The sequence below is a fragment of the Eupeodes corollae genome, chromosome 3 (genome assembly GCF_945859685.1).
Source record: "Eupeodes corollae chromosome 3, idEupCoro1.1, whole genome shotgun sequence".
Taxonomy (NCBI): Eukaryota; Metazoa; Arthropoda; class Insecta; order Diptera; family Syrphidae; genus Eupeodes; species Eupeodes corollae.
Window position 1 is genome coordinate 24,430,511 of NC_079149.1, and position 27,965 is coordinate 24,458,475.

The 27,965-nt window shown below is 34.2% G+C and overlaps 1 protein-coding gene across 1 annotated transcript; it reads right to left on the minus strand.

The window, feature by feature from the left end:
• Positions 1 to 1,543: 1,543 nt before the first annotated feature.
• On the minus strand, positions 1,544 to 27,963 carry LOC129951787 (arf-GAP with dual PH domain-containing protein 1-like). The gene is made up of 4 exons (XM_056064106.1): positions 27,535 to 27,963; positions 16,126 to 16,351; positions 15,289 to 16,067; positions 1,544 to 2,829 (listed from the first exon to the last, which is right to left on the minus strand). The coding sequence occupies exons 1-4, from the start codon at positions 27,614 to 27,616 to the stop codon at positions 2,765 to 2,767; spliced, it is 1,152 nt and encodes a 383-aa protein (XP_055920081.1). The 5' UTR covers positions 27,617 to 27,963; the 3' UTR covers positions 1,544 to 2,764.
• Positions 27,964 to 27,965: the final 2 nt, after the last annotated feature.

Genomic DNA, 27,965 nt, shown 5'->3' on the forward strand with positions numbered 1-27,965 from the left:
TTCCCATACTTTTTGGGAAAAAAATCCTATAATTGAAGAATACCCATCGCCAACTTTTTTTTTCATGGAAAATCCTGTTAGTTGTCGGAATTGAAAGCGGAGCAAACTGTAAGCAATTCTTAACAAAAATATATCTTTTTAAGGCCGAATTCAACAAATACACGCCAAGTCCAATTTTTATTCAGATCAAATTTTAATGCACAACAAATCGGTCTAGGATCTTTCAAAATTTTGGAAAGAAATAGAAAAAGAACTTAACAGTTTGGGCCCACCAACAAAATCTATTTCTGAAAGAAGGTGATAAGTTGATAACCATGATTTTGTTCTTAAACAATAAATAAAAATAAAAAAAGTGCGTGAGTAAGAAAATGTCTGAAAACAAAAGACAAGGAGTATAAATTTAGTGCCTTGGAGGAAACGATAATACGAATTTGTGCCTTAAGAAAATCGGTGGAAGAATGCCCAGGGGCTTAACTTTTAGACTCCCAGCTGAACATTGAAAACAGAACTTCAACTCCTCGTCATACAAAAAAGCCGCGAAAAAGCATAACTTGTAACGTCGGTTTGGAACGAAAAATTGAAATCCAAAGAGAACTTTGCAATAGGGTTGAATAGGCAGTTTAGGCTATGAAGAAATGGAATACCGTTTCAAGAAAACATACAGTTCCAATGGCAAAATTAGTGAGTTACACAAGAAGATGTTCCTATGACAACAATTCCACATTTTCGACGGCCAGAAAGGTTTTGACAACACGAGCGTTGTGGATTGGCGCATTATCTTGCTGAAAAATCCAAGGTATAGGTCCAAACAGTTCTTTCATAGCGGGGAAGGCTGATTCCAAAAGAGCTTTGTAGGAAAGTCCTGTCATTTTGTTAGAAACGAACACCAAATCGAACGCCCCATAGTACAACATGGCTCCCCAAACCATTACTCCTCCTTGCCTCGAATGGTAACGTGTCAGAAACTTTTCCTCTTTTCTTACATCATGGAAATAGTAGTTATACCCATCAGGGCCATCCAAATTAATTTTGTTTTCATCTGAAAAAACGACATTTCGCCAATTCAGCACCCTTCCAGGTTCGGTATCCCACGTCATGTGAAGGCGTGCGAATTCCAACCACTGTTCTTTTCGTACGGCGTTTAGTGGAGGTTTTTTTCAAGTTTTTTTTTAATTTCAGATGGTCTGCGATCAAAATATCTATCCGAACAGTGGATATGCTTGCAGTTATCCCCGCTTCGCTTTTTCCTTTATTTTGCTGGTGGAGGCAGCTGAATTTGGCGCAATTCTTATAAGTTTTCTTTTTTCCAGAGGAGTTAAAGCGGTTTTTGTCCGTCCCCTGTAATTCGTTCCATATGAAGCACTGTTTTTTATGTAATTCCTTATAACATGATCACTTCGGTCTATTTTTTTGGCAATACTTCTCATGGCAAACCCTTAACCTTCCGCGGTTAAAACATTAAATTCGTTTGACCATTGACGTCAATAAATGGATCGTGGATAAATAATTTCCTTTTGTTTATAAAGAAAACATATAAAGACTATTTCAATGGTATGTAAACAAAACAGCGATGATGTTTATTTAATAAAAAATACAATAGTTAGGTAGGTACGTTACAATCTGAATACGAAAACTAAAACATATTTTACTATTAAAAAATTCTGCACAAAATGAAAATAAAAGAATAATTAATATATATCGTATTTTATATGGATTTTAACTTTAAGGGCAGTGTACGTTTTATGCCTTTTGGTTTTATTTTCTAACGATTTAGCTGAACAACTTTTAAAACACTTGGTTTGGTATTCATTCATCAAACCAAGTTTATTTTCAACACACTCATTAACGTATCAAAGGTATTTTACGCTATAAATGTTATATTTAATTTAATTTTTTGTTTTAAATTGTATAAATATTCCTGTAAAGTGCTGTTTTTGTAGGTATTTGCTAACTATAAATGTATCAATAGTTTTGTTTTAATGCATTTATTTTGTTTACTCTAATCTTAAATGTAATTTTTTTTTATTATATTTTTTCTAATGAAAACTTAATATTTTGTTGAAATTAAATTGATATGCTCCTTTTTAATGTACAAATTCAAGATAATTATAAAACAAAAAAACATTAAACAAACATGGAACAACAAAATATCTTTTATAACAATGAAAAAGCTCTTCTGTTTTTCTTTTATTTTAATTTTTAACATTTCAATTACAAAAAAAAAAACAAACCAGCACAGAAAGAAACAAACATATTATTATAATATTATTTTTGTTTATATTTCTTGGGTTTCTGCAAATTGTTTATTTATTATTATTTTTTCTAAATCTTTGTTTAATAGTATAATATGATCCGTCTTAGCCCTGGGACAGATGTATAATATTTCGCTATTGTTTATTTTTCTTCTTTTTGTTATTAAATATAAATATTAATGTTTGTATACATATAATTTTATTTATTATATAATATAGGTATATAGGTATAACGAACACGATTTGTAATCAATTTGTATAATATGCAAACTTTTGTTTTTGTATATAATCTATATATATAAATGTAGGTATGTTTTATTATATTATTATTAGTGGTGTAGTTGAAGTGACCTTAACTTTATTATTTTATTTTATTAATTGTTTTTATATTGAAAATGTATTTTTATTTGTTTATACAAAATAATTTATTATTTAAAAGCGAAATCTATTGCTATTGAGTGGTAGTGGTAGCTTCAGTTTTTGTTTATGTTTATTTATAGGCGAGTTTGGTTTTATCTGCCGGAGAACATGCTCATCGCATGGGTTCCAGTTCGCTTTCGTATTAATCGAGCAGACACTGCAAATGGAAAAAAAATTATATTAGACCAGTTGACAAAAAAAACTTTTTATTTATTTATTAGAGCCTGTATAAAAGGGTATATTCAGGTATTAAAGAGGAGATCAAGCATTTACTACAATTTTAGTATGCTTGAATTTTTTATTTCAGCCCTCTTGTTGGCATAGGCCATGAAATTAACGAGTTCAAGTGTTGACAACTTTAAAAGTCGTATTTACCGACATACAGCTTTTTAAAGCTTGAACAAGGATTTTGGTTTATAACTTTGTGCCTTATGAAAAGATAGTTACATAAATGGAAACTAGACGATCTGATCCTACGCCCAGATCACAATAATGAAATATTGGGTAAATTCCTTGCAGGGGCGGATCCAGATTTTCCATCTGCTTAAAAATGTTCTCTAATGTTTTGTAAAGGATGCTAACAAAATTTAATAATTGCTAAAATGACAACTTTGGTTGTCAAATTATTTAGAACACTGTTGTCCAGCAAGTTATGGTCTAACTATTTAATTTGAACAGTTGTCTAAATATGCCATATTTAAGAGCTAAAATACAATAGCTTATAGGGTTTTTGTTGCATTTCGCGCAGAAATGTAGGAAATTGTTTTGAAACGTTGCTTTTTTCCAAAAACAAAACACACTTTTCTTGTTTTCATTTCTATGAATGCGAAGAACGCTGTAAAAATTTAAAAATCTAGAAAATGAGAGAGGATCTGAATGTAAACATGTCGGGCTTATTTTGACGTAGTGTTTTCGAACTCAATTTCCGGGAGTCACTTATTACTATCGTTAGCAATCTGCTTACTCGTATTTGGATCTTATAAAAGCGTGAACAAAACTTAAAAATTGTAAAGACAAAAAGGTTTGGTTGTTGAACTTAAGGAAATAGTTGTATTTAAGAACATAATTTATCTAAAAAATTTAAATTAAAACAAAGTAAGGTAAGTAAACAAATAAGTTGGGAAGAAAAGTTTTGTAGCACTCACAAATTACACGTTTCAAAGCTTTTATATTAATAGATATGAAACGTTTATTATGTTTTTCATTTAGCCATTAGTTTAACAAAAGTGTTACTTGATTTTTTGGGACATTTGTATTATTGAAATTCATGTTTGAATCTCAGTTCTAGAGCATCCAAAGCAAATTACTTCAAAAGTAGTTTTATTAAGTTTTTTAAGATCTTTTGTATTCAACAGAAAACCAAATTTGCAAGAAATGAAATGCACGACTGGGTCACAAGGACTTGATAATTTCTTCCAAAAAGTCTGTTTAAAAATATTGTCTATATTTTAAGATATAAAAATGTATGTACCTCCAAAATAAGTTCTTCTCAAAAATTTCAATGCCATTTTATATGTCAAAACCTACATATTTTTTTTCGGAAATCATTTTAAATTTTGTCTTAAAAATATTTTTGGTATAAGCAATAAATAAAGACTTATAAATATTTGAACATTTTACATTTAAATTTCGTAAGAAAATGTTGTCCCCTTTCTGAGATATTGAGTTTTGTAAACAAAATTAGTGTTGTATTAAAAATAAAAAAAAAATACATTTTTGATAATAAAAAATCATCATCAATTTGATCATTGACAAGAGCTTGCACAGAAAGAGAAGAATTTTGAAATCGTTCCATTATTGAGGGGTTCCCTTCTGGAGCAATACGAAAATACGTTTTTCTTGTAGAAAAAAGCCAAATTAAGAACAGAAAATTTTGAGATAGTTTTAGAAAATTCACGTGTTTGAATCAAAAAATTTGTGTGGGGACTGCTGTTATTTTTTGTATTAATAAAATGATAATCAGCTGACAATCTTAATTTCAATCAGAACTATTGTTTGGACTGTAGCGGCCAAGACGGACAGACGGAAGGAATCGAGGTACCCACTTTTTTTCGACTTCTCTACCGTGGTAATGTCATATTTGATTAAAAACTCCAGTTTGAAATTTTTTACTAATGCAAAACTTGCTATAAAGTTCCTATATGTCACAAGTAAAAATCACTTCAATGTTCACTATTTATGTGTGTCAAAAAAATGTAATAATAAAATTGAAGGCTAGTTTAAGGAATTCAAAGGCAACTTAATATAAAATTGATGATCTCTTATTCAAGGTTTCTTCTTAAGAACCTGAATATTTGCTCTTTTTCTTAGAAACAATTTTTATGAAAATAATTTAAAGCATGAATAAAGTTTTTCAAGTTGTAAATTAAGCGAAAATCAAAATTTGAGTTGTTTATGACAGCAAACCACTTTTTGGTGAGTGTCATTAAATTACTAATAAATCTTTAGTTATAAAACTTAACTGTATAAGCTTTTTGGCACATATGACCCCCCCTAGATCGTCAATTGGTAAAAAGTTGATGAATTTGTGCTGTGTTCATGAAATTGGGCTGAATATCCGATTCATATTATGTTCCTGGTCCAATCTTCAGTAGAAGTAGTTGTAAAAGTAGTACTTTTAGCAACAAATTTAAGGAAGTAAAATAAAAATGTTGTTTTCATATCCAAAAAATAAATAATTCACAATATAATGGGGGTCATATCCATTAATGCAATACGATTAGTTTTGAATTGAAGGGAATTCCTACGAAAAAGCAAACAAATTATCTCCCAGGGGGGGTCATGACCCCTACGACCCCCCCCCCCCCTGGATCCGCCATTGATTCCTTTCTCATGAAAGCATTCCCCAACTATTTTTTGTACATGCCCCATTCAAGCGTCAATGCTTACATACAACAACTTAGATAAATTTCGGGTACTTTTAAGCCAAATTTATTTAAAGAGAACTTTTAAACTGTTTTGTACAATTAACTCCTCTGCTCTAAATAAGTTTGGAGTTTGGATAACCAATTTTATTATTCAAGTTTTCGGGATATTTTTGTGTATTTTAAATTTTTGTTAAACATCTCAAAGATCTACAACTGCACATTTTTGCTTCGGTTTTCAATTATTACAACTGATTATATTCTTACCCATCCATATGCAAAAACAATAATTTCCGTAGTGTTCGTCTTAAATATACAGTGGATCACAGCTTATTTGACCCACCTTTTGCTCACAACTTTAAAAGAGAATATCTCTTTAACGAAGCAAGTGATCAACAAAATAAAAACGCGGGAATGTTAATTAAGTTTTAAACTAAAACATAACAACTTCATTTATTTAAATTAATTAAAACTTGACAAAAAAATAACAAAATCAATATTTCGGGGTAAGTAAATAGTACCCGTGGCATGATGGTTAGTGCGTTGGACTGTCATGAAAAATCAATGCCTGTGCCACTTTAATTTAAAAATATTAATGTTCGCGGGTACTGCCTCTTGCGAAGAATTGACAAATCCTTCCAAGAGTAAGTCTTGTCATGAAAAAGGGCTTTCTCAAATTAGCACTTTCGGATTTGGCCTAAAATTGTAGGCCCCTTCCATTCCTGACAACAGTACTCGCACACAGGCTCTGGTTCCCAACGGATTGTTGCGCCACCCAATTTATTTATTTTATTTCAGGGTAACAGCTTATTTGACCTATTTTAAAAATCGAGTAAAATGATTACTTTTTATTAACAAAAAGACACGTTTCCATAACTTTAGTATTTGGTATGTCCTCCCTTTTGATTAATGACTGCCTCAAGTCGATTTCGATAAGAATCCACCAATTTTTTTGTCGTTTCCACCACAGGTATTCTTGCCCATTCTTCAACTAAAGCCATCTTTAGGTCATTTTTGTTAAAAAATATGGCGCTCGCGTATTTTTGTGTCCAAAATTGACCAAAAGTTTTCGATGACATTCAAATCTGGACTCTGTGCCGGCGGTTTAATAACGTGAGGGCAGTTGTAAATTAGCCAAGTTTGAACATTACCGGATGTATGTTTCGGATCATTGTCTTGATAAAATCGAAATGTATCCTTTATGCCTAGTTTTGCTGCGCTTTGGAGCAAATTATTTTTGAGAATATTGAGGTACACTAATTTATCAATGGTACTCTCAATAAATTGCAACTTGCCGACTCCAGCTGCAGACATGCAGTTCCATACCATGACATGTTCTCCTCTATGGTTCACTGTTGTTCTTAAGTTTTTATGTTGGAGCTCTGTGTTCGGTTTTCGGCACACATAAGACCTCCCATCGGATCCAAATATATGAAATTTGGATTCATCCGCGAATATAACACTCTTCCAGAACGTGGAATCCTTTGCTATATTCTCCTTTGCAAACTGAAAACGACTAATTCTATTTTTTTATTGATAATAGGTTTCTTCCGTGCTACTCTGCAAATCATTATTTCTAAGGACCCGGCGGCATCTCACTATCCAGTTTTATTGCCGATAGCTTTGGATTTTGTTTTACTCTTTGCACAATATATCGTTAATCCGATGCACTAAATATTTTTTTCGGAAGTTTTCTACCTTTATTTCCAATTCGATTCTCGAATACAAAACGGTGGATAATAGCTTTGACCGTGTCATCTGGTATGTTAACAATTTCGGCTATTTTTCGCTGTCCATTTTTATGATGATGAAGCACTAATTCACGCTGTTCAAATGTTGTTCGTTTTCTTAGATTCGTAACACGTGTTGCTTTTGCGAAAAATAACCAAAACTGGTAATTTTATCTTAATATAAAATAAATAAGAGAAAGATGCAAAAATCACCGTTATCTCGATATTTTTTCTGATGCAGGTGATCTTTAAACACTGTGGGTCAAATAAGCTGAAGTACTAAAAAATGTACTTATTTCTTTTTTTTTTGTCAAGGTAATCATGGTGTTTTAAAATAAATTTAATTTATTCAAATGTCATGTTCAAATTAAAAACCTAATAAACCATTCTGTGTTTGTATTTTCCAAATAACTTTTATTGTTAAGGAGCCATACTCGATTAAAAGTATATATGAGGTGTGGGTCAAATAAGCTGTGACCCACTGTAGGTCCGTTCGCTTACTTTCTGCACTAATATTTGTAAAAAGAGATATTTTTAAGAGTGAGTGTAAAATTCTGTCACAAAAAGACAAAACTACAAAAAAGTAAGCGAACGGGAAAACAACAAATGTTTCCCAAAATTTGACTGTCAAAAAAACTATACATTTTAAAACATAATCGTTTCATTTTGTGTTTAGCATTTATTTATTTTTTTGTAAATAAATTAAGGCAACATAAATTTCAAGCAACATCATGCTGGTCCATTGTTTTTTTTTATGAAAAAAAAACTTGATTAAATTGAAACTTGAATTTTTAATTTTATAAGTGACAGCAAAAGCGAGAAAATTATTTATTTGTTTGAAGTTCTATCAAATTTGACACTTTTCACAAATCAGCTCAAAGAAATTTCTGGGAATAAAATTCGTATGTTGGGGAAATATTTTACTTTCTCGTGAGCGCTCTCTTTTACGAAAAACTATGAAATTTTAAAATACGCGAACAGCATTTAGTTAAATTTCGTAATTTTGTAGTATATTAGTAAGAAAAAATATATTAATAACATAAAGTCAACTATTTTGTTTTTTAAAAGCGGCTGAATTTGCTGAAACACAAAATAATAGAAAAATGTACAAAACTGCAATAAATACAGCTTTTGCTGTGTTGAAAACAGTAATAAAGCTTTTTGGAACTTACAGTTGTGTTCATAAAAATAGCAGTGCTGGTCACATTTTATTAGATTGTCAATTATTTTAAGAACGGAAATTCTTACAAAAAAAAAAATTGACATGTTACTTGCATCTAACGGTCTTTCGTTTCCATATTAGAGACTTTTAGCTTGAAGAGTGTTCATAAAAATAGCAGTGTTTTTGATTTTATAATTAAAAAGTGTATTATACTATATAAAGTATTTGTAGCATACTAGCATATACAAAATTAATAAATATTACCTCAAAAATAAACAATCGGGCGGTCAAGACACTGCACCGAAGAAATTCGAAAACTTATTCGAAAACTGCGTTTGGAGGGAAAAACCTACCAAAATATTTAGCAAAAATGTTCAGTAACGCCTTTAATTTGCAAAATAAACCGAAAACGCGAGGCCCAAAAAGGATGACTACTGAAAGAACTGACAGAAAAATTGTTCAGTTAGCAAAACAGAACCCTTTCATAGGCTCTAGGAAAATAAGAAATGGACTTCAACTGTCTGTTAGCGCCGTCACAATACGAAGACGTCATAAGAGTGAAGCTACAGGCCCGAAGTGCACGCAAGGTACCATTCTTGACGAAAAGGCATGTGGCAAAGACAATGGAGTTTATTAAAGCGCATAAAGATTTGGCAAAAGAGAAGTGGAGGAATGTTCTGTGAAGCGATGAAGGCAAAGTTTTGGGTCCAAGAGTCGTCGATAATATGTGGGAAGTTCCTTAAATGCAGCATACTATTCACGGTACACTATAAAAAACAGTGAAGCATGGTGGAGGAAAAATTATGATATGAGCTTGCTTTTCATATTACGGGGTGGGGCCTATATATCTTATAGAGAGTATAAGGGATGCAACCGAGTATGTGAACATTCTCGAGGAGGTTATGTTACCCTATGCTGAGGACGAAATGCCGTTGGTTTGGGTATACCAAAAAGACTATGACCCAAAGCATACCTCAAAAAAAGCAAAACCATGGTTTGCGCAGAAGAAGTTATTCGTTATGGAGTGACCCGCTCAATCCCACAACGTAAACTCCATCGCAAATATGTGGAGGGTTTATCAGAACGTAATTTATAAAGCAAAACCCCAGAATTCAAAATAATTGTGCGAAGCAGTGCGTGGAACGCAATACCAGTCGAAAGGTGTCAGGTTTTAGTGGACTCGATGCCACGTAGATGCGAAGCATCATAAAAAACAATGGTTATGCAACAAAATACTAATTGTAAGCTATCATTATTTGTAGACTTTCATATAACTTATTACAATTTTTCTTACTTCTTACAGCTATATAGTTTAAAAACGGTTTTTACTGTGACAAAGCTAACGGTAAAAAATCTATAATACTTATTTTCTGTTATTATGAATAAAATATTTTAGTTTGTTTTTAGAAGTTTAATGAAATGTATTATAACGTTGACATTAAAGGCCTTTTTGTTTTATTTTGAGAGCACTGCTATTTTTATGAACACAACAACTGTACATAGAACAAATTTGATTCGAATAAAAATACAGAATCAAAAAAATACTTTTTGAACCAAAATGTCCTGTAACTTTAAGACGATAGAAATGAGTCAGAAAACTTAAGGTGGGTGTCCATTTGAGAGTAAACGTGCTCAAGCTGCTTTCGAGATCGATCTCGCAAGTGGACATAGTCTGGAGAGTAGCTCGCGGAGAGCTGACTAATTACTCTCGACATCGATCTTTTTGAAAGTCACTCGCAAGTGGACACATGTGTTTACCACTATCCGAGATAAGCTCGCGGAATGCCAACACAGTTCGTATTTTGCGAGTAGCTGTCGAGAGTATACATGTCAAACAGTGGAAACTATGTCTTTTTTTGCATATAAATTTGATTTGAATATACATTTTTAGTTTGTTTTTAGAAGTTTAATGAAATGTATTATAACGTTGACATTAAAGGCCTTTTTGTTTTATTTTAAAAGCACTGCTATTTTTATGAACACAACAACTGTACATAGAACAAATTTGATTCGAATAAAAATACAGAATCAAAAAAATACTTTTTGAACCAAAATGTCCTGTAACTTTAAGACGATAGAAATGAGTCAGAAAACTTAAGGTGGGTGTCCATTTGAGAGTAAACGTGCTCAAGCTGCTTTCGAGATCGATCTCGCAAGTGGACATAGTCTGGAGAGTAGCTCGCGGAGAGCTGACTAATTACTCTCGACATCGATCTTTTTGAAAGTCACTCGCAAGTGGACACATGTGTTTACCACTATCCGAGATAAGCTCGCGGAATGCCAACACAGTTCGTATTTTGCGAGTAGCTGTCGAGAGTATACATGTCAAACAGTGGAAACTATGTCTTTTTTTGCATATAAATTTGATTTGAATATACATTTTTAACTTCCTAAAGGAAGTTATTGTAATAGGTGCGATTTGTAAAATTGAAAATTTTAATATTTATCGACGTTTCAAGATTCCTAGAGTCGAAATAAAAGATTTTAAGAACGATGCCTGTGCGTGCGTGTGTACGTTCGTTCGTACATCCGACGTTTTTTCGTCGTCCTTTGCTCAAAAACTAGTAAAGATATCGACTACAGAAAGTTGCGGAAAGGGATGTCAAAAAAATCAAGTGGGTGGTTTTTTACCATATCATTTTAAAAAGAAGGTGAAAATATCAATATCTCACGAACCAAAAACCAAACAAAATTAAATTGTATATTATATATTGTAACGTGATACCAAACAAGTATATTTTATGAAAAAAAACAATGAACGGTTTTTTTATAAATAAAAAAAACTGCACGAATAAAAAATGATTCTATCTCCAAAACAATTTTATGCAACAAAGAATAACGTTTTTAACATACTTCTTTTAACAAATTTTGAGAAAAATCGAATTGACAGTTTTTTTTATAAAAAATAAATATCTAAAAAACATTACTCAAAGTTGTTACAAATGGAATTTTGACTCAAATAACTTTTAAAAAATTTGAGATTATGGCTTCCAATTTATTTTATCTTATGAAAATTATTGTTTTCAACCATTTTGAGAAAAATTATTTTACAGTTTTTTTTGCAAAAAATAAAAACCTAAAAAAACAATACTAAAACTTGGTAAAAATTTACTTTCGACTCAAATAGCTTTTTAAAAATTAAAAATATTGTGTTCAAACTTTTTTATTTCACAGAAAATAGTACGCAAATTCGGTAAAAAATGATGTTCGGTTCTCGATATCTCGTGAACAATATAAGATATTGACTTTAAATTAGATTCATTCATTAAAGATGTATTTATTTATTTAAGAAATAAAATCAAATGCTACTAAAATTAGTAAAAATTGTTTTTCGACTTAAAATCTCGTTTACAAAAATAGGTTTCGATATCAAACTATGTCATAAAATGCAAAATGTTGTTGGTAATTTTAAAATCTTTTAGAATAATTCAACTGTCAACTTTTTTAACAAAACACGAAAACCTACAGACCTATTAAGCAAGGCAAATCTACAGACGGGATGGGAAGTTATCAGTGTGGATAGAATACATGGCCAACCGATAATATGCTAGAAGAAGAAATCTATCAAGTGGACACGATTATGAGTACTCTCAGCAAGAAAACTCAATTTACTAGCAGAGAGCTCGCGATAGTAAAACTCCTAAAATTTGGCTCTCAAATGGACACTCTCCCGAGTGCTGCTCTCGAGATTTAACTAGCAGAAGTACTCTCAAATGGACACGCACCTTTATAGAAGGGAAATGTATTGCGCCCGATGATGGAGAAGCATCTCCGAAACGCGTCGCAAATATAATATTTAAATAAAAATAAGTTGTAATATTAAAAATTAAAATAAAAACAAATAAAATAACTTGTATTTATTTATTTATTTATTTGTCATTAATGATAGAATTTAGTATTTATTTATTTATTTATTTGTCATTAATGATAGAAAGTATTTTGTAGAGAATTTTATTTTCTACAATTTCGTTGCACATTTTTATCAAGGGATATCAAAAATTCACTTGTTTTTGAAAACTTGTATTTCTTGCGTGCAGGTTTTAATTGTATTTTGATCAAAAAGAATTCAACAAAATGAAATGAGGAACAAATCAATTTAAGTTGAAAGAAATATGCTTTGTTAATATACACTGCCGCTCATCTGAATAGGTTCACAATTATACAAAAAATGTGTCTTAAAGCTTGCCGTTATTCTACCACGGTAGCTAGAGTAAATGTATTCATAAAATCAACCATTGTTTTGGCTCTGAATAGGTTCAACGGATGAAATAGAATAAAACAATACAAATTATTTGAATTCAAAGATTTATTTTACCCTTTTGTATTGTATGATTACTTAACGGAAGTTATTAATGAGTGTTGCCACTGTTTTTAACCCGCCATTGGTGACGCAAATTTGACTTTGATCAATGGTGACGCCGGTCTCATGGACCGGGTTTATCAGCTAAAGATTTTTCAAAATGTGTCTAATATTTCGCTTTTTTTAAATAAATGTTCCTTGAAAATAAAACAGTGATATTAAATCAACAGAAGCTCTTTTATTAAATTAGACAAATTCAAATTCAACAAAAAACAATAACGGATACGAAATTTATTCGCATTTTTTCGCACAGACCAGTAGGTCACCATTGGCGAGTTAATATAGTCTCGTAAATTTTATTTGGAATGGAACTATACAATTTTTCCAGGTATTGAAGAGAAATTTCTGACCAGGCTTTTTTTAATGTCTTCGAATATCCTACCTAACTCGTATACTTTACGTGAGAGAAGTCCCCTCATTCTCTATTATGTTATGGTCAGGGAAGTATGGCAGCCACACCAGCATCTCTACATTTTGACTCTCAATCCACTGCCTTACTGTCCACGCTCTAAGGATAGGGTTATTATCATGTTGGAATGTCCATTATATTGGTCTAAACAGGTCATACAGTGGGAAGGCCTTTTCAAGCACACCTTTATAAGAATTTGCATTCATTCTCGATGTAACAAATTGGAGCTCCAAGGCTCCGTAGAAGGAAATAGCTGCCCACATCATAACAGCGGCCTTCAATTATACTCCTCTTTTCGAAGGTCATGAAAACAATAATTATAGCCGTCAGGGCCCTCACTTTTTGCCACTCTGACTTCCACGACATGTATTTCTTACAGAATTGGAGACGAATTTCTCTTCTAGTTCGTTAAGTGGTGTTTTTTCTGATTTTTGTTCTTTTCAAATAAGAACCACTTTTAATAACGCGTTTTACTGTAGCTAAACTGCAATTGAATAATGAGGATTAGAAGCTGCTCTGATGATAGCACGTCTATCAGCCATTGATGTGGCCGTATAAGTTCCTCCTTTCATGTTTTTTTTTCATAATTTTGGATATTTTGCAAGTAATTGCCTACCAAATTTTGACTTCTTTTTATTTTCTTCTCAATAAGTCGTTGGCTTATGCCTGATTCCCGAAATGCTTTTATTTTGCCTCTTCTTCCTCGCTTAAAGATTTTCCGCTACCCATTTTCACAAATAATAGGAAAACACACTAAATTTATTGACAGATAAAATTTCGATTAAAATTAACACGCAACTCAACGCAAACTGCAATTTTTGCTGTTGAAGGTATTCAGATGAGACAAAAAATGCTTGTTTCTAAGAATACATTTAGTCTAGCTACCGTGGGAGAATAACGGTAAGCTTTAAGACAAATTATGTACTCCCAAAACAAGCACATAATGATATGATGCTCTTTCATTACATATAAAAAGATGTGTCATTGCAATAAATATGAAGGGAGGCCATCAGTGTGGTGAAAATATTTGCGAACCTTCAGATGAGCGACAGTGTAATTTTTATTAAAATATCAACATAAAGGTGAACAAACAATAGCTTCGGAAGGTTCAAATTCAAGGAGAAAAATATAATGTGGAGCTTAGTTCCTAAATGAGGCAAGAATGAAACTCCTTAAGAGATTAAATGATTCGCAAATAAGAATATGCAGTGTTTTCTGATTTCTCATTTTACTTTCATATCCAAATATTACATTTTATATAACTTGGGACAGAATAGCGGACCTTTAAATTGTTAGAGAATAATTTTGAATATTTCGAAAAAAGGAAAACAAATATTTTTCTAAATTTTGCACTGCTAGGGCTTTTCAAGATACTTAGAGTTTATTTTTTATCTATTATAGCAATATAGAAATTTCAAAAGCCCCACATTATTAATGCAAACCAATAACTTTAAAAATAAGAAGATACTCGTAAATTTCGGAAATTGGAATAGAGTAAAAACTGCATTTAAGGCCAACTTCAGTTTTCGTAAAGAAAATCCAAAGTGATCCTATTATTTATCAGGATATCTAACCAACATAAGTTCCAAATCTTAAAACATATCAGGGTTTTAAAAGAATTAAGAAAGAGTGAAAAATACAAGTGAATGGTGATTGCATAATTTGAAGACCCAAAATGAAATCAATTAATGCAATCTTTTAATTGAATCCAATAAATAATTTTTAAAGACTGCATTTACAAAAGACCGCATTATTTTCTAAAGCCTCAATCATTATATTACATCACATCCACGATGTGTTATCAAAATATTTATTAGAGAACAAAAATTGATTGAAGTATTTAAATATTAATTGGTGTTTTCTATACTTTGAATTTTAGAAACACATTAAGTGTCTTTACACAAATTTAGTGGTTTTTGATAAGATCAAAAGAACAAACCCATTTTTTCAAAAACTATCTTAGAACCACTAACAAATCTATACATGAAACTCTATGAACATTACGGTTTAGGTGTTATTACCCACAACCCCCCTCCCCCCTTGGATCCTCTACTGAATGTCCATCAATTAAATTATTAACAATAAACTTACTTGAACTATCTTGCGGCGTCAGTGGTCTTTCTAGAACATTTTGAATCACATTCATCCAATCCTCTCGTTCCTTATCGCTATACGCGCACATATTATACGTTCGCTCAGGTGTAAACAATGTAAAGCTATATCGTTGCTCTTTAGCACCGATCGGAACACCCACCCTCACGCTATACCCATCCAAATTATGACCTAAGAAAATTTCCCCCTTTGGATACGCGTCCATTGGATCATCATGATACATTAGTTTTCGATTATCCAAAGTAAACCATCGTCTTTTATAGCCATCCGAGGGTCTTGGACCGGTCTTTAATAGCCAACCTTCTTTGGCAAAGTCTCTTGTTAGCAGGGGGGTTAGTTCATTTTCAGATGCACTTGGAAATGCAACTTGCAAACGATGTAGTTTAGCACATCGAACTGCCATATACCAGTTGTTTATGACCTCTGGTTCATCGTGATACACATAAATATGCCTCGTTGAACCGTCTTTCATGTATGTAAATTGCAATGAATTCTGATGACCGGTTTTTCTTGGGGCAAATGCAACATTCAGCTCGGATATTCGAAGCACAGCTTTGGGATCTTTGCTTTCTTTTACGTGATACTTTAGGGTGTCATCGGATTCGGAAAGAATAAATTTGCGCGGCTGATAGCGACTGTCTTCTTTGCCACGCTTCATTAAAAAACCTTCCATATGTCCGGATATGTAACTTGGTCGACCATTTTGTGAAAATTCAAGACGTTCATACTTAGCTCGTATCCATTGTTCTATTAAGACTCTGTAAACAAAAATACATTACAAAAGTGGTCATTAAATTGTTCTTAGTCTTAACTTACTGTGGATCGTTTTCACATGGACGTCGATAGCAGGGCGGTACTCGATATTCGTATTTTAATTTCGCTCTTTGATTGCCGACTTCTTTCATTCGTTCCAATTGACTGTCTTCCCATTTATCGAGTTTTAAATGTTTAACTTTGGAAATATGTGCACCCATAGCCCTATGCACACCTGCACAGCGGGTACACAGAAATATACCAATATTGTATGAGGCCCATTCGACATCTATAAAAGAAGAAAAAAAATGCTATCATATTATATTTGTATAGTTTAATTGAATAAAGCTTTATCTTTCTTTAAGGAGGTTCCGGAAGACATAGATATAGCTAAGTATCGATTCCAAGTTCTCAAAAATACCTTTTTATATACAAAATTGATGAGCAAAATGCTGAGAATGGACTCCAACCGTGTTAGATTTGAAAAAAGTTAGTTCTTACGCAGTGCATGGCTCTTTCTTCTAAGACTTAAGTAATAGAGAGGGTTATTAAATTGTTGGATTGAATGAATTAATATTAATGGGGTATCTACGGTGCCACTCAAAGGGACTCCCTACAAACGAATTCCTCTGTAGAACTTCAATATTTGGAGTATTTTAAGATGGAGTTGTCCCTTTCCTTTTATTAAGTTATGTCCAGATATCTATGTGAATGATGACATAACATTATATGACATGTGTCTCCTATTACTCATTGCAGAATCTCTGATCTAGAATGCTTAAGTGTCTATTCATCTTGCAGTGACCATTGAGAAGACTTGTGATTAATCCTAGATTATTTCTACTAAGAATGATACAAAGACTGGGACCAATTACGGATGTAGTTCGGCTTGTCTTAGCCAGAGATCTATACACACATAAATCCGCTGATCCGGATGGTATCCCCGCAATTGTTCTGAAGAGGTGTTCTTCAACGCTGGCAAAACCACTGCGTACGATTTTTCATTTGTACTACTCCTCAGGTCTCGTTCCGAGCGTATAGAAAACTGCATTTGTCCAGCATGTTTCCAAAATAAATAAATACCGACCTATTGCACCTACGCCCCTTCTGGAAGATCGAAAGCTTCTTAATGACCGGCAATACGGCTTTCGAAGCAATAGGTCCACTGGTCATCTCACGGTTCTTCTCACCGAACAGCAGAGCAAATCTTTACATCGCTTTGAAGCAAATAAGATTATTTCTTGATAGGGTTTGGCATCAGGCTCTCTTATCGAAAATGCGTGCTTTCGGTTTTCATGAATCCCTGCTTCATTGGATTAGTAATTACATTTCGGATCGTTCAACACAAGAAGTATTGGATGGATTCAAGTCTGAAAACCATAAAATAAATGCTGGTGTGTCCCAGGGCTCTGTTTTATTTCCAACACTCTTTCTCATTTTTATTAATGATCTTCTACATTGTTTCGCTGACGATAGTACTCTTAGCTTTTCATATTCGTTTTCAGACTCACATCCCTCTTCTGCGGATGTGGAACTGCAACGATAAAGTATGATAAGCTTATTAAATTCCGACCTAAACAGCATTGTTCAATGAGGATTAAAAAACCGCGTGGAATTTAATGCTTCGAAAACGCAATGCTTTCTTGTATCGTAAAAGCGAGATAAATCCCCATTGCCATTATCCATGGATGGCACTTGCATCAATGAGACTGAACACCTCGATATTCTCAGTATGTGTGTCACCAACCACCTCTTGTGGAATGATCACATACGCGATGTCGCCAAAAATACGGCAAGGTGTTTGGGTTTCTTTAGGCGATGCAAGAAATATTTCACCCCTTCTGATCTGGCTGTTATCTAAAAGACTTATACACGTCCAAAGAGCTTGAGTATAACTCCCATCTCTGGGCTGGTGCTGCTGCAACTTACTTAAGCCTCTTGAGTAGTATTGAACGTAGAGCATTTAAATTGATAAATGATAATATCATCAAAAGTTCATTAACTTCGCTTGAACATCGTCGTAAGGTCTCTTGCCTGACCCTTTCTACCAGGTGCATTCCTCCCCTTAAACAGTTCAACCGTAATACTCGCGCTTCTAGGGATACTCATCAGTATACCCTCGAGCCCAACTTTGGTCGTACTGTTAAATACAGAGATTCGTTCTTTAGCCGTACTACGCGAATGTGGAATGCCTAAACACACTCTGTCTTTTCTAGTCATTGCAATATTCAGGAATTAAAAACCAATGTGCACCGATATCTCCTTTTAAACCCCCTCTCTTCTTCCTAGTGCTCACACTGTGCCTCTGTATAATAAGGGAAGTAATATCCCCTTGAGTGTGTGCTTATTATAAAAAAAAGAGAGTTTATTCAAAAGTTTTGATCTTTTTTCATCTTGTTTTTAATCTTGTTTTTGATCCTATACATCAAAAGGGTTCCGGTAAAAGTTCTGTTAGTCCCGTTTTTGCTGGACTCCAACATCGGGGCAACCCAGTGCAGTTACACATTGTTCTGCTAGCCTAGCTCATTCAGTCTACCCACGCATGGCTAAACCAGTTTGGAGCTTAAAGCAAGCTTGGCTATCTGTCTTAGTCTTTAAAGACTATCTTCTGCCTGGAAGACGCCAGTAAGTTCTCCTATCGATACTTTGAGTTTGGTTTTAGAATCAAAGACTCGTGTGCCAGTTGTCTAAGATGTTCCCGACATTGAGGGTTGAGTTTAAATTTGTTACTTAATTACTATTTTTCGAACCTAACTTCGTTTTAAAATGCTGGTTTACTAAATTTGTAAAAAAAAAACTAAATGTTCTTTTCTATCCAAAGACACCTTAAAAAATCATTTTGATCGGGCTAGTACACGCTCCACATTTCCATTTGAAAAATAGCAATTTTAAACATGATGAATGAAGAACGTTTTACACTATCTACTGAATAGAATTCTCAACGCCTACGCCAACATTTTATATGTATGCAGACATTTAAATATATTATTATGACTTTAAGCAATTTATTTGGTCTGCTAAGAAACTATATGTACCAACATCAACTTTTAAATTGTCTACGGGAAACAAATTTTTGATATAAACAACAACAATATCACTCGTCCTCGTTCATCTTTCTTGTTGTCTGGTGTCGTGGGCCGTCATCGTGTCTGTTTCTTGACGAAGATTAAAATATTTTTGTTTGCTTTTTTTTTTAATCTAAACAAATTCTCAATTGACCTTAATTCTATTTGTCGTCGGAAAACACCGGAAAATGTTATGTGAAAGTAGATTTTTTTTTCAAAATCCCAAACAACAAAACCAATTTGTTTCATTTTTATAAGTACGTCCCTTATTTATTACATTACTTTTATATAAAATACCTAAATACGCCATAAGCAATTCGATTCTATTTCTATTCAAATTGAATTATTCTTTATTGTTTTTTAAAAACATTTGCCATAAGACGACACTTGCCTATCAACAACAAACATTAATGTATTTATTGAAAACTAAAGGTAAACATATTACGTGTGCATATTAGGATGGTCGTAAAGAAAAATATTGTTTTATTTTTGCTTTTGTTGTGTGTTTTAAGATATTAATAGGTACATTTTGTTTTGTTTCTTTAAAGAATGTTCCGGATTGCATTTTTAACGGTCAAAAATTTAACATCTAGATTTTACATCATGTCGTATATAGAATTTTGAAAAATTCTTTGTTAAAGAGTAGAAAAATAGATATTGGAAGACAAATTTTATTATGTACATGCGTTGCTTGAAACTATAATTTATTGATGATTCAGACTATACTTGAACTTAAGTTGAAGCTATTATAAAGTGTTTACATTGAAGCTTCAATAGGGCTATAAACTATGTACAGTGAGTGCCATTAATATTCGTTTTTTTTTGTTTCTTTCTTAAAAACACTTTACTTTTCACTTTAAACTTAAAAAAAGTTAAAAACTAGTTTCTCTTCAACATATTTCTTATTTCATAATTTCAATATAGTTATTCACAAAATTATTGTGTCAAATGTATTTATTTAGTTAAATGTAAATTTAAGAAAGAAAAACAAAAAAATCAAATCATTATCTTGATAGAACTGAAAAGTTCTTGGAATACCCATTTTTTCAGCTCTTTGTCGTAAATTTTGCTTTAGAAGGTCTAAATACACCATTCGATCCATTATCCCCTCGATAAAAACCAAATTACTAACCCCCGCATGCGACATGGTAGGTAGGTAGAAATGGCGAACACAAGGCAACCTAGCCTGAGATCCAATTAGCGCTGTAGTGCGCCGTTTTGATACCAAAAACTCGTTTGATCTTTGATTGAAAGGGATAGATTGATAGAGAAGCTTCATAGCGATTATGTTAGAGCCATTTTGTCGCATTGAGAAAAAAGATTAGGTCTCTAATCTTTGTCTCAGATAGCTCATCAAGTTCTTGAAAGAATGCTCTTCCAAAGCATTTCATTCTTGTGTTTGCCAAAGCAGAACATTTGCAGAGGAAATGGATTATGGTTTCACTTTCTCTTTGGTCACTACAGCTACGGCAAAAGGTGTTGTAAGAGATACCCAACTTCTCTCCATGAACTCCTATAGGCCAATGTCCGGTACAAACTAAACAATCCTGGCTATGTCTTGCCTTGGCCTGCATAGAAGATCGTTTGTACGGGTTTTGTTATAGGTGGGCCATATCTTCCTAGAGATTGGGTAAATTGCTCCACCTTCGGTTTGATTCAGTTAGGTAGATAGAAAAGATTTTACCCTTCATAGCACCAAGAGGAATGTTAGCCATTTCCGCCAGTGAGCTTTGAGGGGCCGATCCTTGCCTGGCTAGCTCGTCAGCCCGTTCATTTCCCACGATACAACTATGGCCCGGAAACCAGATCAGGGTGACACCGAGGTTAATATTCAGGTTCGCAAGCTCATCGCGACATTGCTGGACCAATTTAGATGAGGATATGGCCGAGTTAATGGCTTTGACAGCTGCCTGACTGTCTGTAAAGATAGCCACATTTCGGTTTTGGGTTTGGGTTTTGTTTAAGTATCTTACATGCCTCCCTTATTGCCAGCAGTTCAGCCTGAAAAACGCTAGCAAAGTCAGGAAGCCTAAAGGATTTGGCTACATTGAGGGACTCAGAAAAGATCCCTGAACCAACTCCGCTCTCCATCTTTGAGCCGTCAGTAAAGATGGTTGTGTCGAAACCTATCGACACGATGTCATCCTCCCAATTTTCTCTCGATGAGAAAATAACCTTAAAACCCTTACTAAGGTTAAAAGTAGGAGTGCATACGACATACAGCCCTATACCATCCCCGAACCTCCACCATGTTTTACGGTTGGTAAAATGTTTTCTTTCTTTATCTCGGTATTTACCTTGCCCCATAATTTACCTCGGCCGTCCGATCCGAATACATTTAAGTGTTTTCCAGAAATTCACTGGCTTGTTTTTAATGGTTTTAGCAAATTCTAAAAATTTTTTCTATTTTTTTCATTTATGAATGGTTTTTTCTAGCCACTCTATCGTTATAGCCCTTTTCTCTAAGAACGCGGGGTATGGTTTCTGGGTTAACAGTTTTTCCGCAATAATCATCCACTTCAGTAGCCAATTTTCAACAAATCAGCGATTTCTCTTTGCGTCTTCCCGTTGGCATCGTGAAAAGTAACAAGAAGCCTCTTGTCGAAAAAAGTATTTTTGCCTTTTCGTCCCTTACTGCAGAAAATGCGTGTTAAAAAATGCAAACAAATCAATTCAATCGACTAATATAACGGACTTGAACAACTGTAGTTTTTTTTTTTTTCCTGCGCTCAATTTGTTATCCTCACTTGATGCTGTTAAATACACAAATGAATACTTGACCCAATAATTATGTGATGTTGTTTTTCGTATAGTGAAGTTCATTGAGTAAGGTAACGGTAAATTAAAGAACGAGAAGAACTATTTTCAACACAATTAATATCACAATAGTGCAAGCAACAAAATAAAATGCAAACTGGTTGCACTTAATTCTGAGTGTATATTTTTTATGGACTATTGTTTTGAAATATAATTTTTGACCCAATAATTTTGTGAGTAACTGTATACAAATTTTTCAATTAAAATAGCAAATTAACAAAATAAAATAAATAAAGAATACGATAACTCAAAAAATAGCACTTCATTAATATTCGTTTTTTTTTAATGCTTATGTATATTAATTTTTTAATTAATCTTTCTCACCAATGATTTTTATATTTCGTTGGATACCCTTGATTGGATAAAACTCCGTCCAGGGTATGTTTTTTATAAATATTTGCACGTATTCAATGCCTATTTTGCTCCATTTTTCTAGAAGCCGTGTCTTGAGTGCACTTATTGACGAGACAGGGCTTTCGCGAGCTCGACGGTCCAATTCATCCCACAAATTCTTGATTGGGTTAAGGTCTGGAGATTGTAAAGGTGTTTCGAAAATATTTAGACAGTTATACAGAAGCCATTTTCTAACATCATACGCCTTGTGCTTCGGGTCATTGTCCTGGTAATATTTGAAATTCCTTGAAATGCCCTTTTTCTCAGCACTTTACCTTAAATTTTCTTTAAGGATCCTCAAATAGTATTCCCTATTCAATATACCGTCGGTGAATACTAAATTTCCCATACCTGTTACCGAAATGCACACCCAAACCATGATGTGCCCGCTTCCATGCTTCACTGTCGGCTTTAAGTTTCCGCTTTTAAACTCTTCATTTGGTGTTGCGCCACTCCATAACTCTTCCATCCGATCCAATGAGGTTATACTTACTCTCGTTAGCAAATATTACATCATCCCACCAAGTTGCATCCTTATTTTTGTGTACCCTCCCAAATTTGATTGGAATTTGCCTGTTGCGCATATAAATACATAGCTTTTTCGGGCAACTCGAACATTGTAGCCATTTGTATTAATGGTTCGGCGTATCGTTGATGCAGATACTTTGTTTGTGCATTCCATTAACACTTCTTGCACAATTTTTGGTGCACTTAAACGAGGCTTCTTAGACGGAAAAAAAGAGAGCATGAGAAGCGCGCGATCGAGGAGATAGAGGGATGTCACAACAGGAATGAGGTTCGTAAATTTTACCAAAAGGTAAAAAAACCTCCGAAGGGTACCAGCCACGAACCGAAGCCTGTAAAGACGATCAAGGGAACATCATAGTAGAACCACAGTCGATGCTGAGAATATGGAAAGATCACTTCTCCAAATTATATAACGGCGATGACGAACCGAATTCCGCTGTAAGGGAGATAGAACCACTCAACCTCGGCGACGCAGATCAACAATTCCGCCTACCCGACCTTGACGAAATGAAGATAGCTATATCTAAACTTAAGTCAAACAAAGCTGCTGGAGCTGACGGCATCGCTGCCGACTTGGTACGAGACATGCACCAACTCATCTGCAAAATATGATCGGAAAAAAGCATGCCCGATGAGTGGAATCTCAGCATAGTTTGCCCGATACATAAGAAAGGAGACCCTCTAAACTGCGCCAACTACATAGGCATCAGTCTCCTTAATATTGCGTATAAGATCCTCTCTGCCGTATTATGTGAAGCCATTCGTCAACAACCTGATTGGTCCTTATCAGTGTGGCTTCAGACCAGCAAAGTCCACTATCGGCCAAATATTAACACTACGGCAGATCTTGGAAAAACCCCGGGAGCTTCAAATCGATACCCACCATCTCTTTATCGATTTTAAAGCCGTGTATGACAGCATCTATATGGAAGGGCTCTACCGAGCATTGTCTAGTTTTGGCATCCCTGTCAAACTTATCCGTTTGTGCAGAATGACGATGGAGAATGCAAGCTGCTCTATCAAGGTCGGAAAAGATCTTACCGATGCATTTGATGTCAAAAAAGGTTTTAGACAAGGCGATGCACTGTCATGCGACTTCTTCAACATCGTTCTGGAAAGAATTGTGCAAAACTCAACTGTCAACACTAGAGGCACAATCTTCCAAAGATCCATCCAATTACTCGTATACGCAGATGATATTGACATAATTGGAAGATCAAAGCGTGATGTCAGTAGAGCGATTTTGAGCATTGCGACGGAAGCTAAGAAGATGGGTTTAGTGGTCAATGAGGGCAAGACCAAGTATATGCTGTCATCAAAAAAGGAAATTGAACAACGATGTCGTCCCAATAAACAATTTTAACTTTGAAGTAGTTAAGGACTTTGTTTATTTGCACCGCTACTAACGCAGACAACGACACCAGCGCTGAAATCAAACGAAGAATAACTCTTGAAAATCGCTGCTTCTTTGGACCTAGAAGACAATTGAGAAGCAAAGTCGTCTCACTTGAGCACCTAAAATCACCATCTATAAGACACTCATCATCCCGGTTCTCATTTATGGCGCTGAGGCCTGGACCCTGTCAAAGAAAGATGAGAGCGTCTTAGGATGCTTCGAGAGAAAAATTCTTCGGGTGATTTTTGGTCCCGTACGAATAGATGGAGAATGGAGGAGAAGATATAACGACGAACTGTACGGGCTGTACAGCGACACTGACTTAGTTCGCAGTATTAAAGTCCCACGGCTTAGATGGCTAGGTCATGTAGAGCGGATGGACATTAACGCTCAAGCCCGGAAGGTCTTCGAATCCAATCCCGAGGGACGGCGCAATAGAGGAAGACCGCGACTCAGGTGGCGCACGCAGGTGGGAGAGGACCAACCAACTTGGCGTGCGAAACTGGAGACAGCTAGCTAGGGACCGAGCTGGCTGGAGACGCTTGTTGGTTGAGGCCCAGCTCCGCCCCGGACTGTAGCGCCACCTTAAGTAAGTAAGTAAACGAGGATCTGCTTTAATTTTTCTTACTATAAGCCGCTCTTCTTTCGTGGTTAACTTTTTTGGTTGACCCATCTGCTTCTTTGGTTCGATCCTTCCTTCTCTTTTATACCTTCGAACAATATCACCGACAGTGTTTGGCTTCATATCAAAAATATCAGCAATTTTTTTGTATGAAAGTAAAACTCATTATGGTGAAAAATAACAAGGTTTCTTTTTTTAAGGCTACATGATTAACTTTTTAAATAAAACCAAACGATCTTACACTTAATTGTTTTAAAAATGTATGCAAACGTATAGTGAACACTTTATTTTAACGGTACTCTTAAATAGACGAACTGGTAATCGGGGCAAATGTCAAACTCAGCAAAGAAAACAAAAAAACGAATATTAATGAAGCACTTACATGTGTCCTTTCTTCGTTGTGCATCGTATATCTTAATGCAGTTAAGTGAATGCACCATATTTTTAATGAAATTATTTGGAAATAATATATTAATTTATAAAATAACCAAATAATTAACCTAAATTCAAGTTTTACTATGAGAAAAACACCAAAAGTATTTTTAAGAATAAAAACCTAATATTATTCGGTTAAGTTGTTTCTAACTTTGGAACTTTCCTGGCCTAAAACAACACTGATAAGGACCTATCAGGTTGTTGACGATGGGCTTTAGCCGTTCACATATTACTGGAGAGAAGATTTTGTAAGCGATGTTAAGCAGACTGATGTGTCTATAGTTGGCGCAGTTAATACTTTTTTTAGAATCGGCAAAACAATACTAAGGTTACATTCATCGGACATGCTTTCTTACAGATACTTTGATGCTCCTAAACAAATTATCTCCAGCTGCTTTGAAAAACTCGACATTTATGCTATCTGCTCAAGCGGCTTTGTTGAGCTTAGATATGGCAATATTTACTTCGTCTAAGTCGGGAAAACAGGATTGTTGGCTTTCGACGTCTATGTTGAATGGATCATCCTGCCTGACAGCGGAATGTGGGTTGTGACGTAGATAGCAATTAAGAAAAGCCTGCAACTTTTTCGAGATGGTAGCTGAGACGTTCCCGGTTTCACGATCGTATAATAGCACAGGCTTGACATTAGAATTAGTAGAATCTCAACTTAGTACCTATGTATGTAATGAAATTTGACTAGTGGACAAATTTAGAACAATATTTTCTCTTACTTAATAAAGTCATAATACCTGCACAGAAACATAATTGATTGTCTTCATTTTATATTTGATTGCATTATTGGATATAAAATTGATTTTTGGCCCACCCCTTATAAACAAAAACCGTGATTTATGTCTTATGCTGGTAGGTATTCCAATTTCATGGTTGGGGTAAACCACAACATTTGGTCTCAAAAATATAAAAATTAGATATAATTTCATATGTTTCAATGCACAAATCAATCAAATATCTATAGAATCTTCAAATACACATTTCAAGAATTCCATTCTTAAATAGCAACCAGAGTAAGTATATAATATTTCAATGAAATATGTCAAAAACATCACAACATTATCTATGTGGGTAGGTAACTACCCTAACCCATCTATAATAGAAAAGTGCATTAACCTTTTGCTATTCATTCTGCACTTCTGCAGTTATTATTTGTCATAGTCAAGTCATACGATACCCAGAATCAAGCGCAATGTGTTACACTTTAAGCAATCCCACGAGGGCGGCTACATTCGACCTACATAGCATTGACAAAATAAAAACAAAATCTCTGTGGCAAAACTTTATTTTTATTATATTTTATTTTTCTTCTTTTCTAACCGCCTCTTGCCTATCCTATTCTCTTCTCTTCACTTCCCATTGCTCATCCACATAATCATCATACCTATCATAAAGTTGCACCAAGTTAAGTTGTACTCTATCTCTACTCTAGTATTTTGTTAAGCCTTTTTCGTTCGTTTAACATATAGTTATTTCTCTTTTTTCCTCTGACCATACACCATTAGACTGTTTCCCTCGCACAGATGATTGATTAAAGTTTTCTGCCAATGCCACTACCACGGAAATTTATGAATGAACATTTGTAAAATTGTAAAAGGCAATCCAAACAAAAATACACGAATCAAGAAAGAAATAGGTAGGTAGGTACACTTTACACTATACACACCACACTCTTCCTTCGTTCCGTGATGTGTAGTAAAATCAAAATAAAGTTTACCTTGTAAATTGAATGAAAGCACAACAAAAACATCTCCGTCAACCGAGGCGAGAAGAGAATTTCAATTTAATTTAGTTTGTTTTTGTGCCAAGACATTAATTTTTTTGTGGCAGACGACAGGCGGCAGGGTGGCGTTTGTGTTTCGATGTGATCATAAGAACCAGGCATTCACATTGGGATGAATAAATAACATCAGCAACAAAAACAACCGCTCGATCAAAACCCCTGTCCCATGTCCCAGCCCCAGACCCATGCACATCAACATCACATTCAAAAACAAACCTAAACGTAAGCCTATAAATTGTCGGATGATGTCGACAAATAGATATGAATACAAACTGTGAGCGAACCAAAACCCGCCCCTAGGTGTGCTTTGTCAATATCACAAGAAAAATACTGAATTCCGACAAATTAATTAATTAGTTTTGCTAACCATAATTTTGCATATAGTAATCTCTAGGTAAAGCCCAACTATAACAACACTTACGTTTGCTTCCACAATCGGCGCATTTATTATTCCCATTAAGACGCAAAAGTTCTTGGAGTAATTTTTCGTTTTGCTCGGCCATTCTGCAGAATGAAGGACTACTTTTTATTCTGTGCTTAGACGAAGTTGAAGTTGTGACAGTCAAATCCTGATTTTACTCACGACTCCTCTTAAATACACACAAAACAAAAAACACTGCCCCCAAGGGAGCCGATTTTATTTATCTTGAACAACCAATTCCAATTGAGAAAAAGAAAATTATTTATTTCCTTTATGATTAAAAAATTCGTAACAAATAAATTAACACGCACAACGCAACGATGAAAAGTACGCACGAAGAAAAATCACATAATAAATTTTTTGACAGCAACAATGAGCGATTCCAATTTCCGACGGCAACGACGAGGACAACGATTGTATTTTATTTTGTT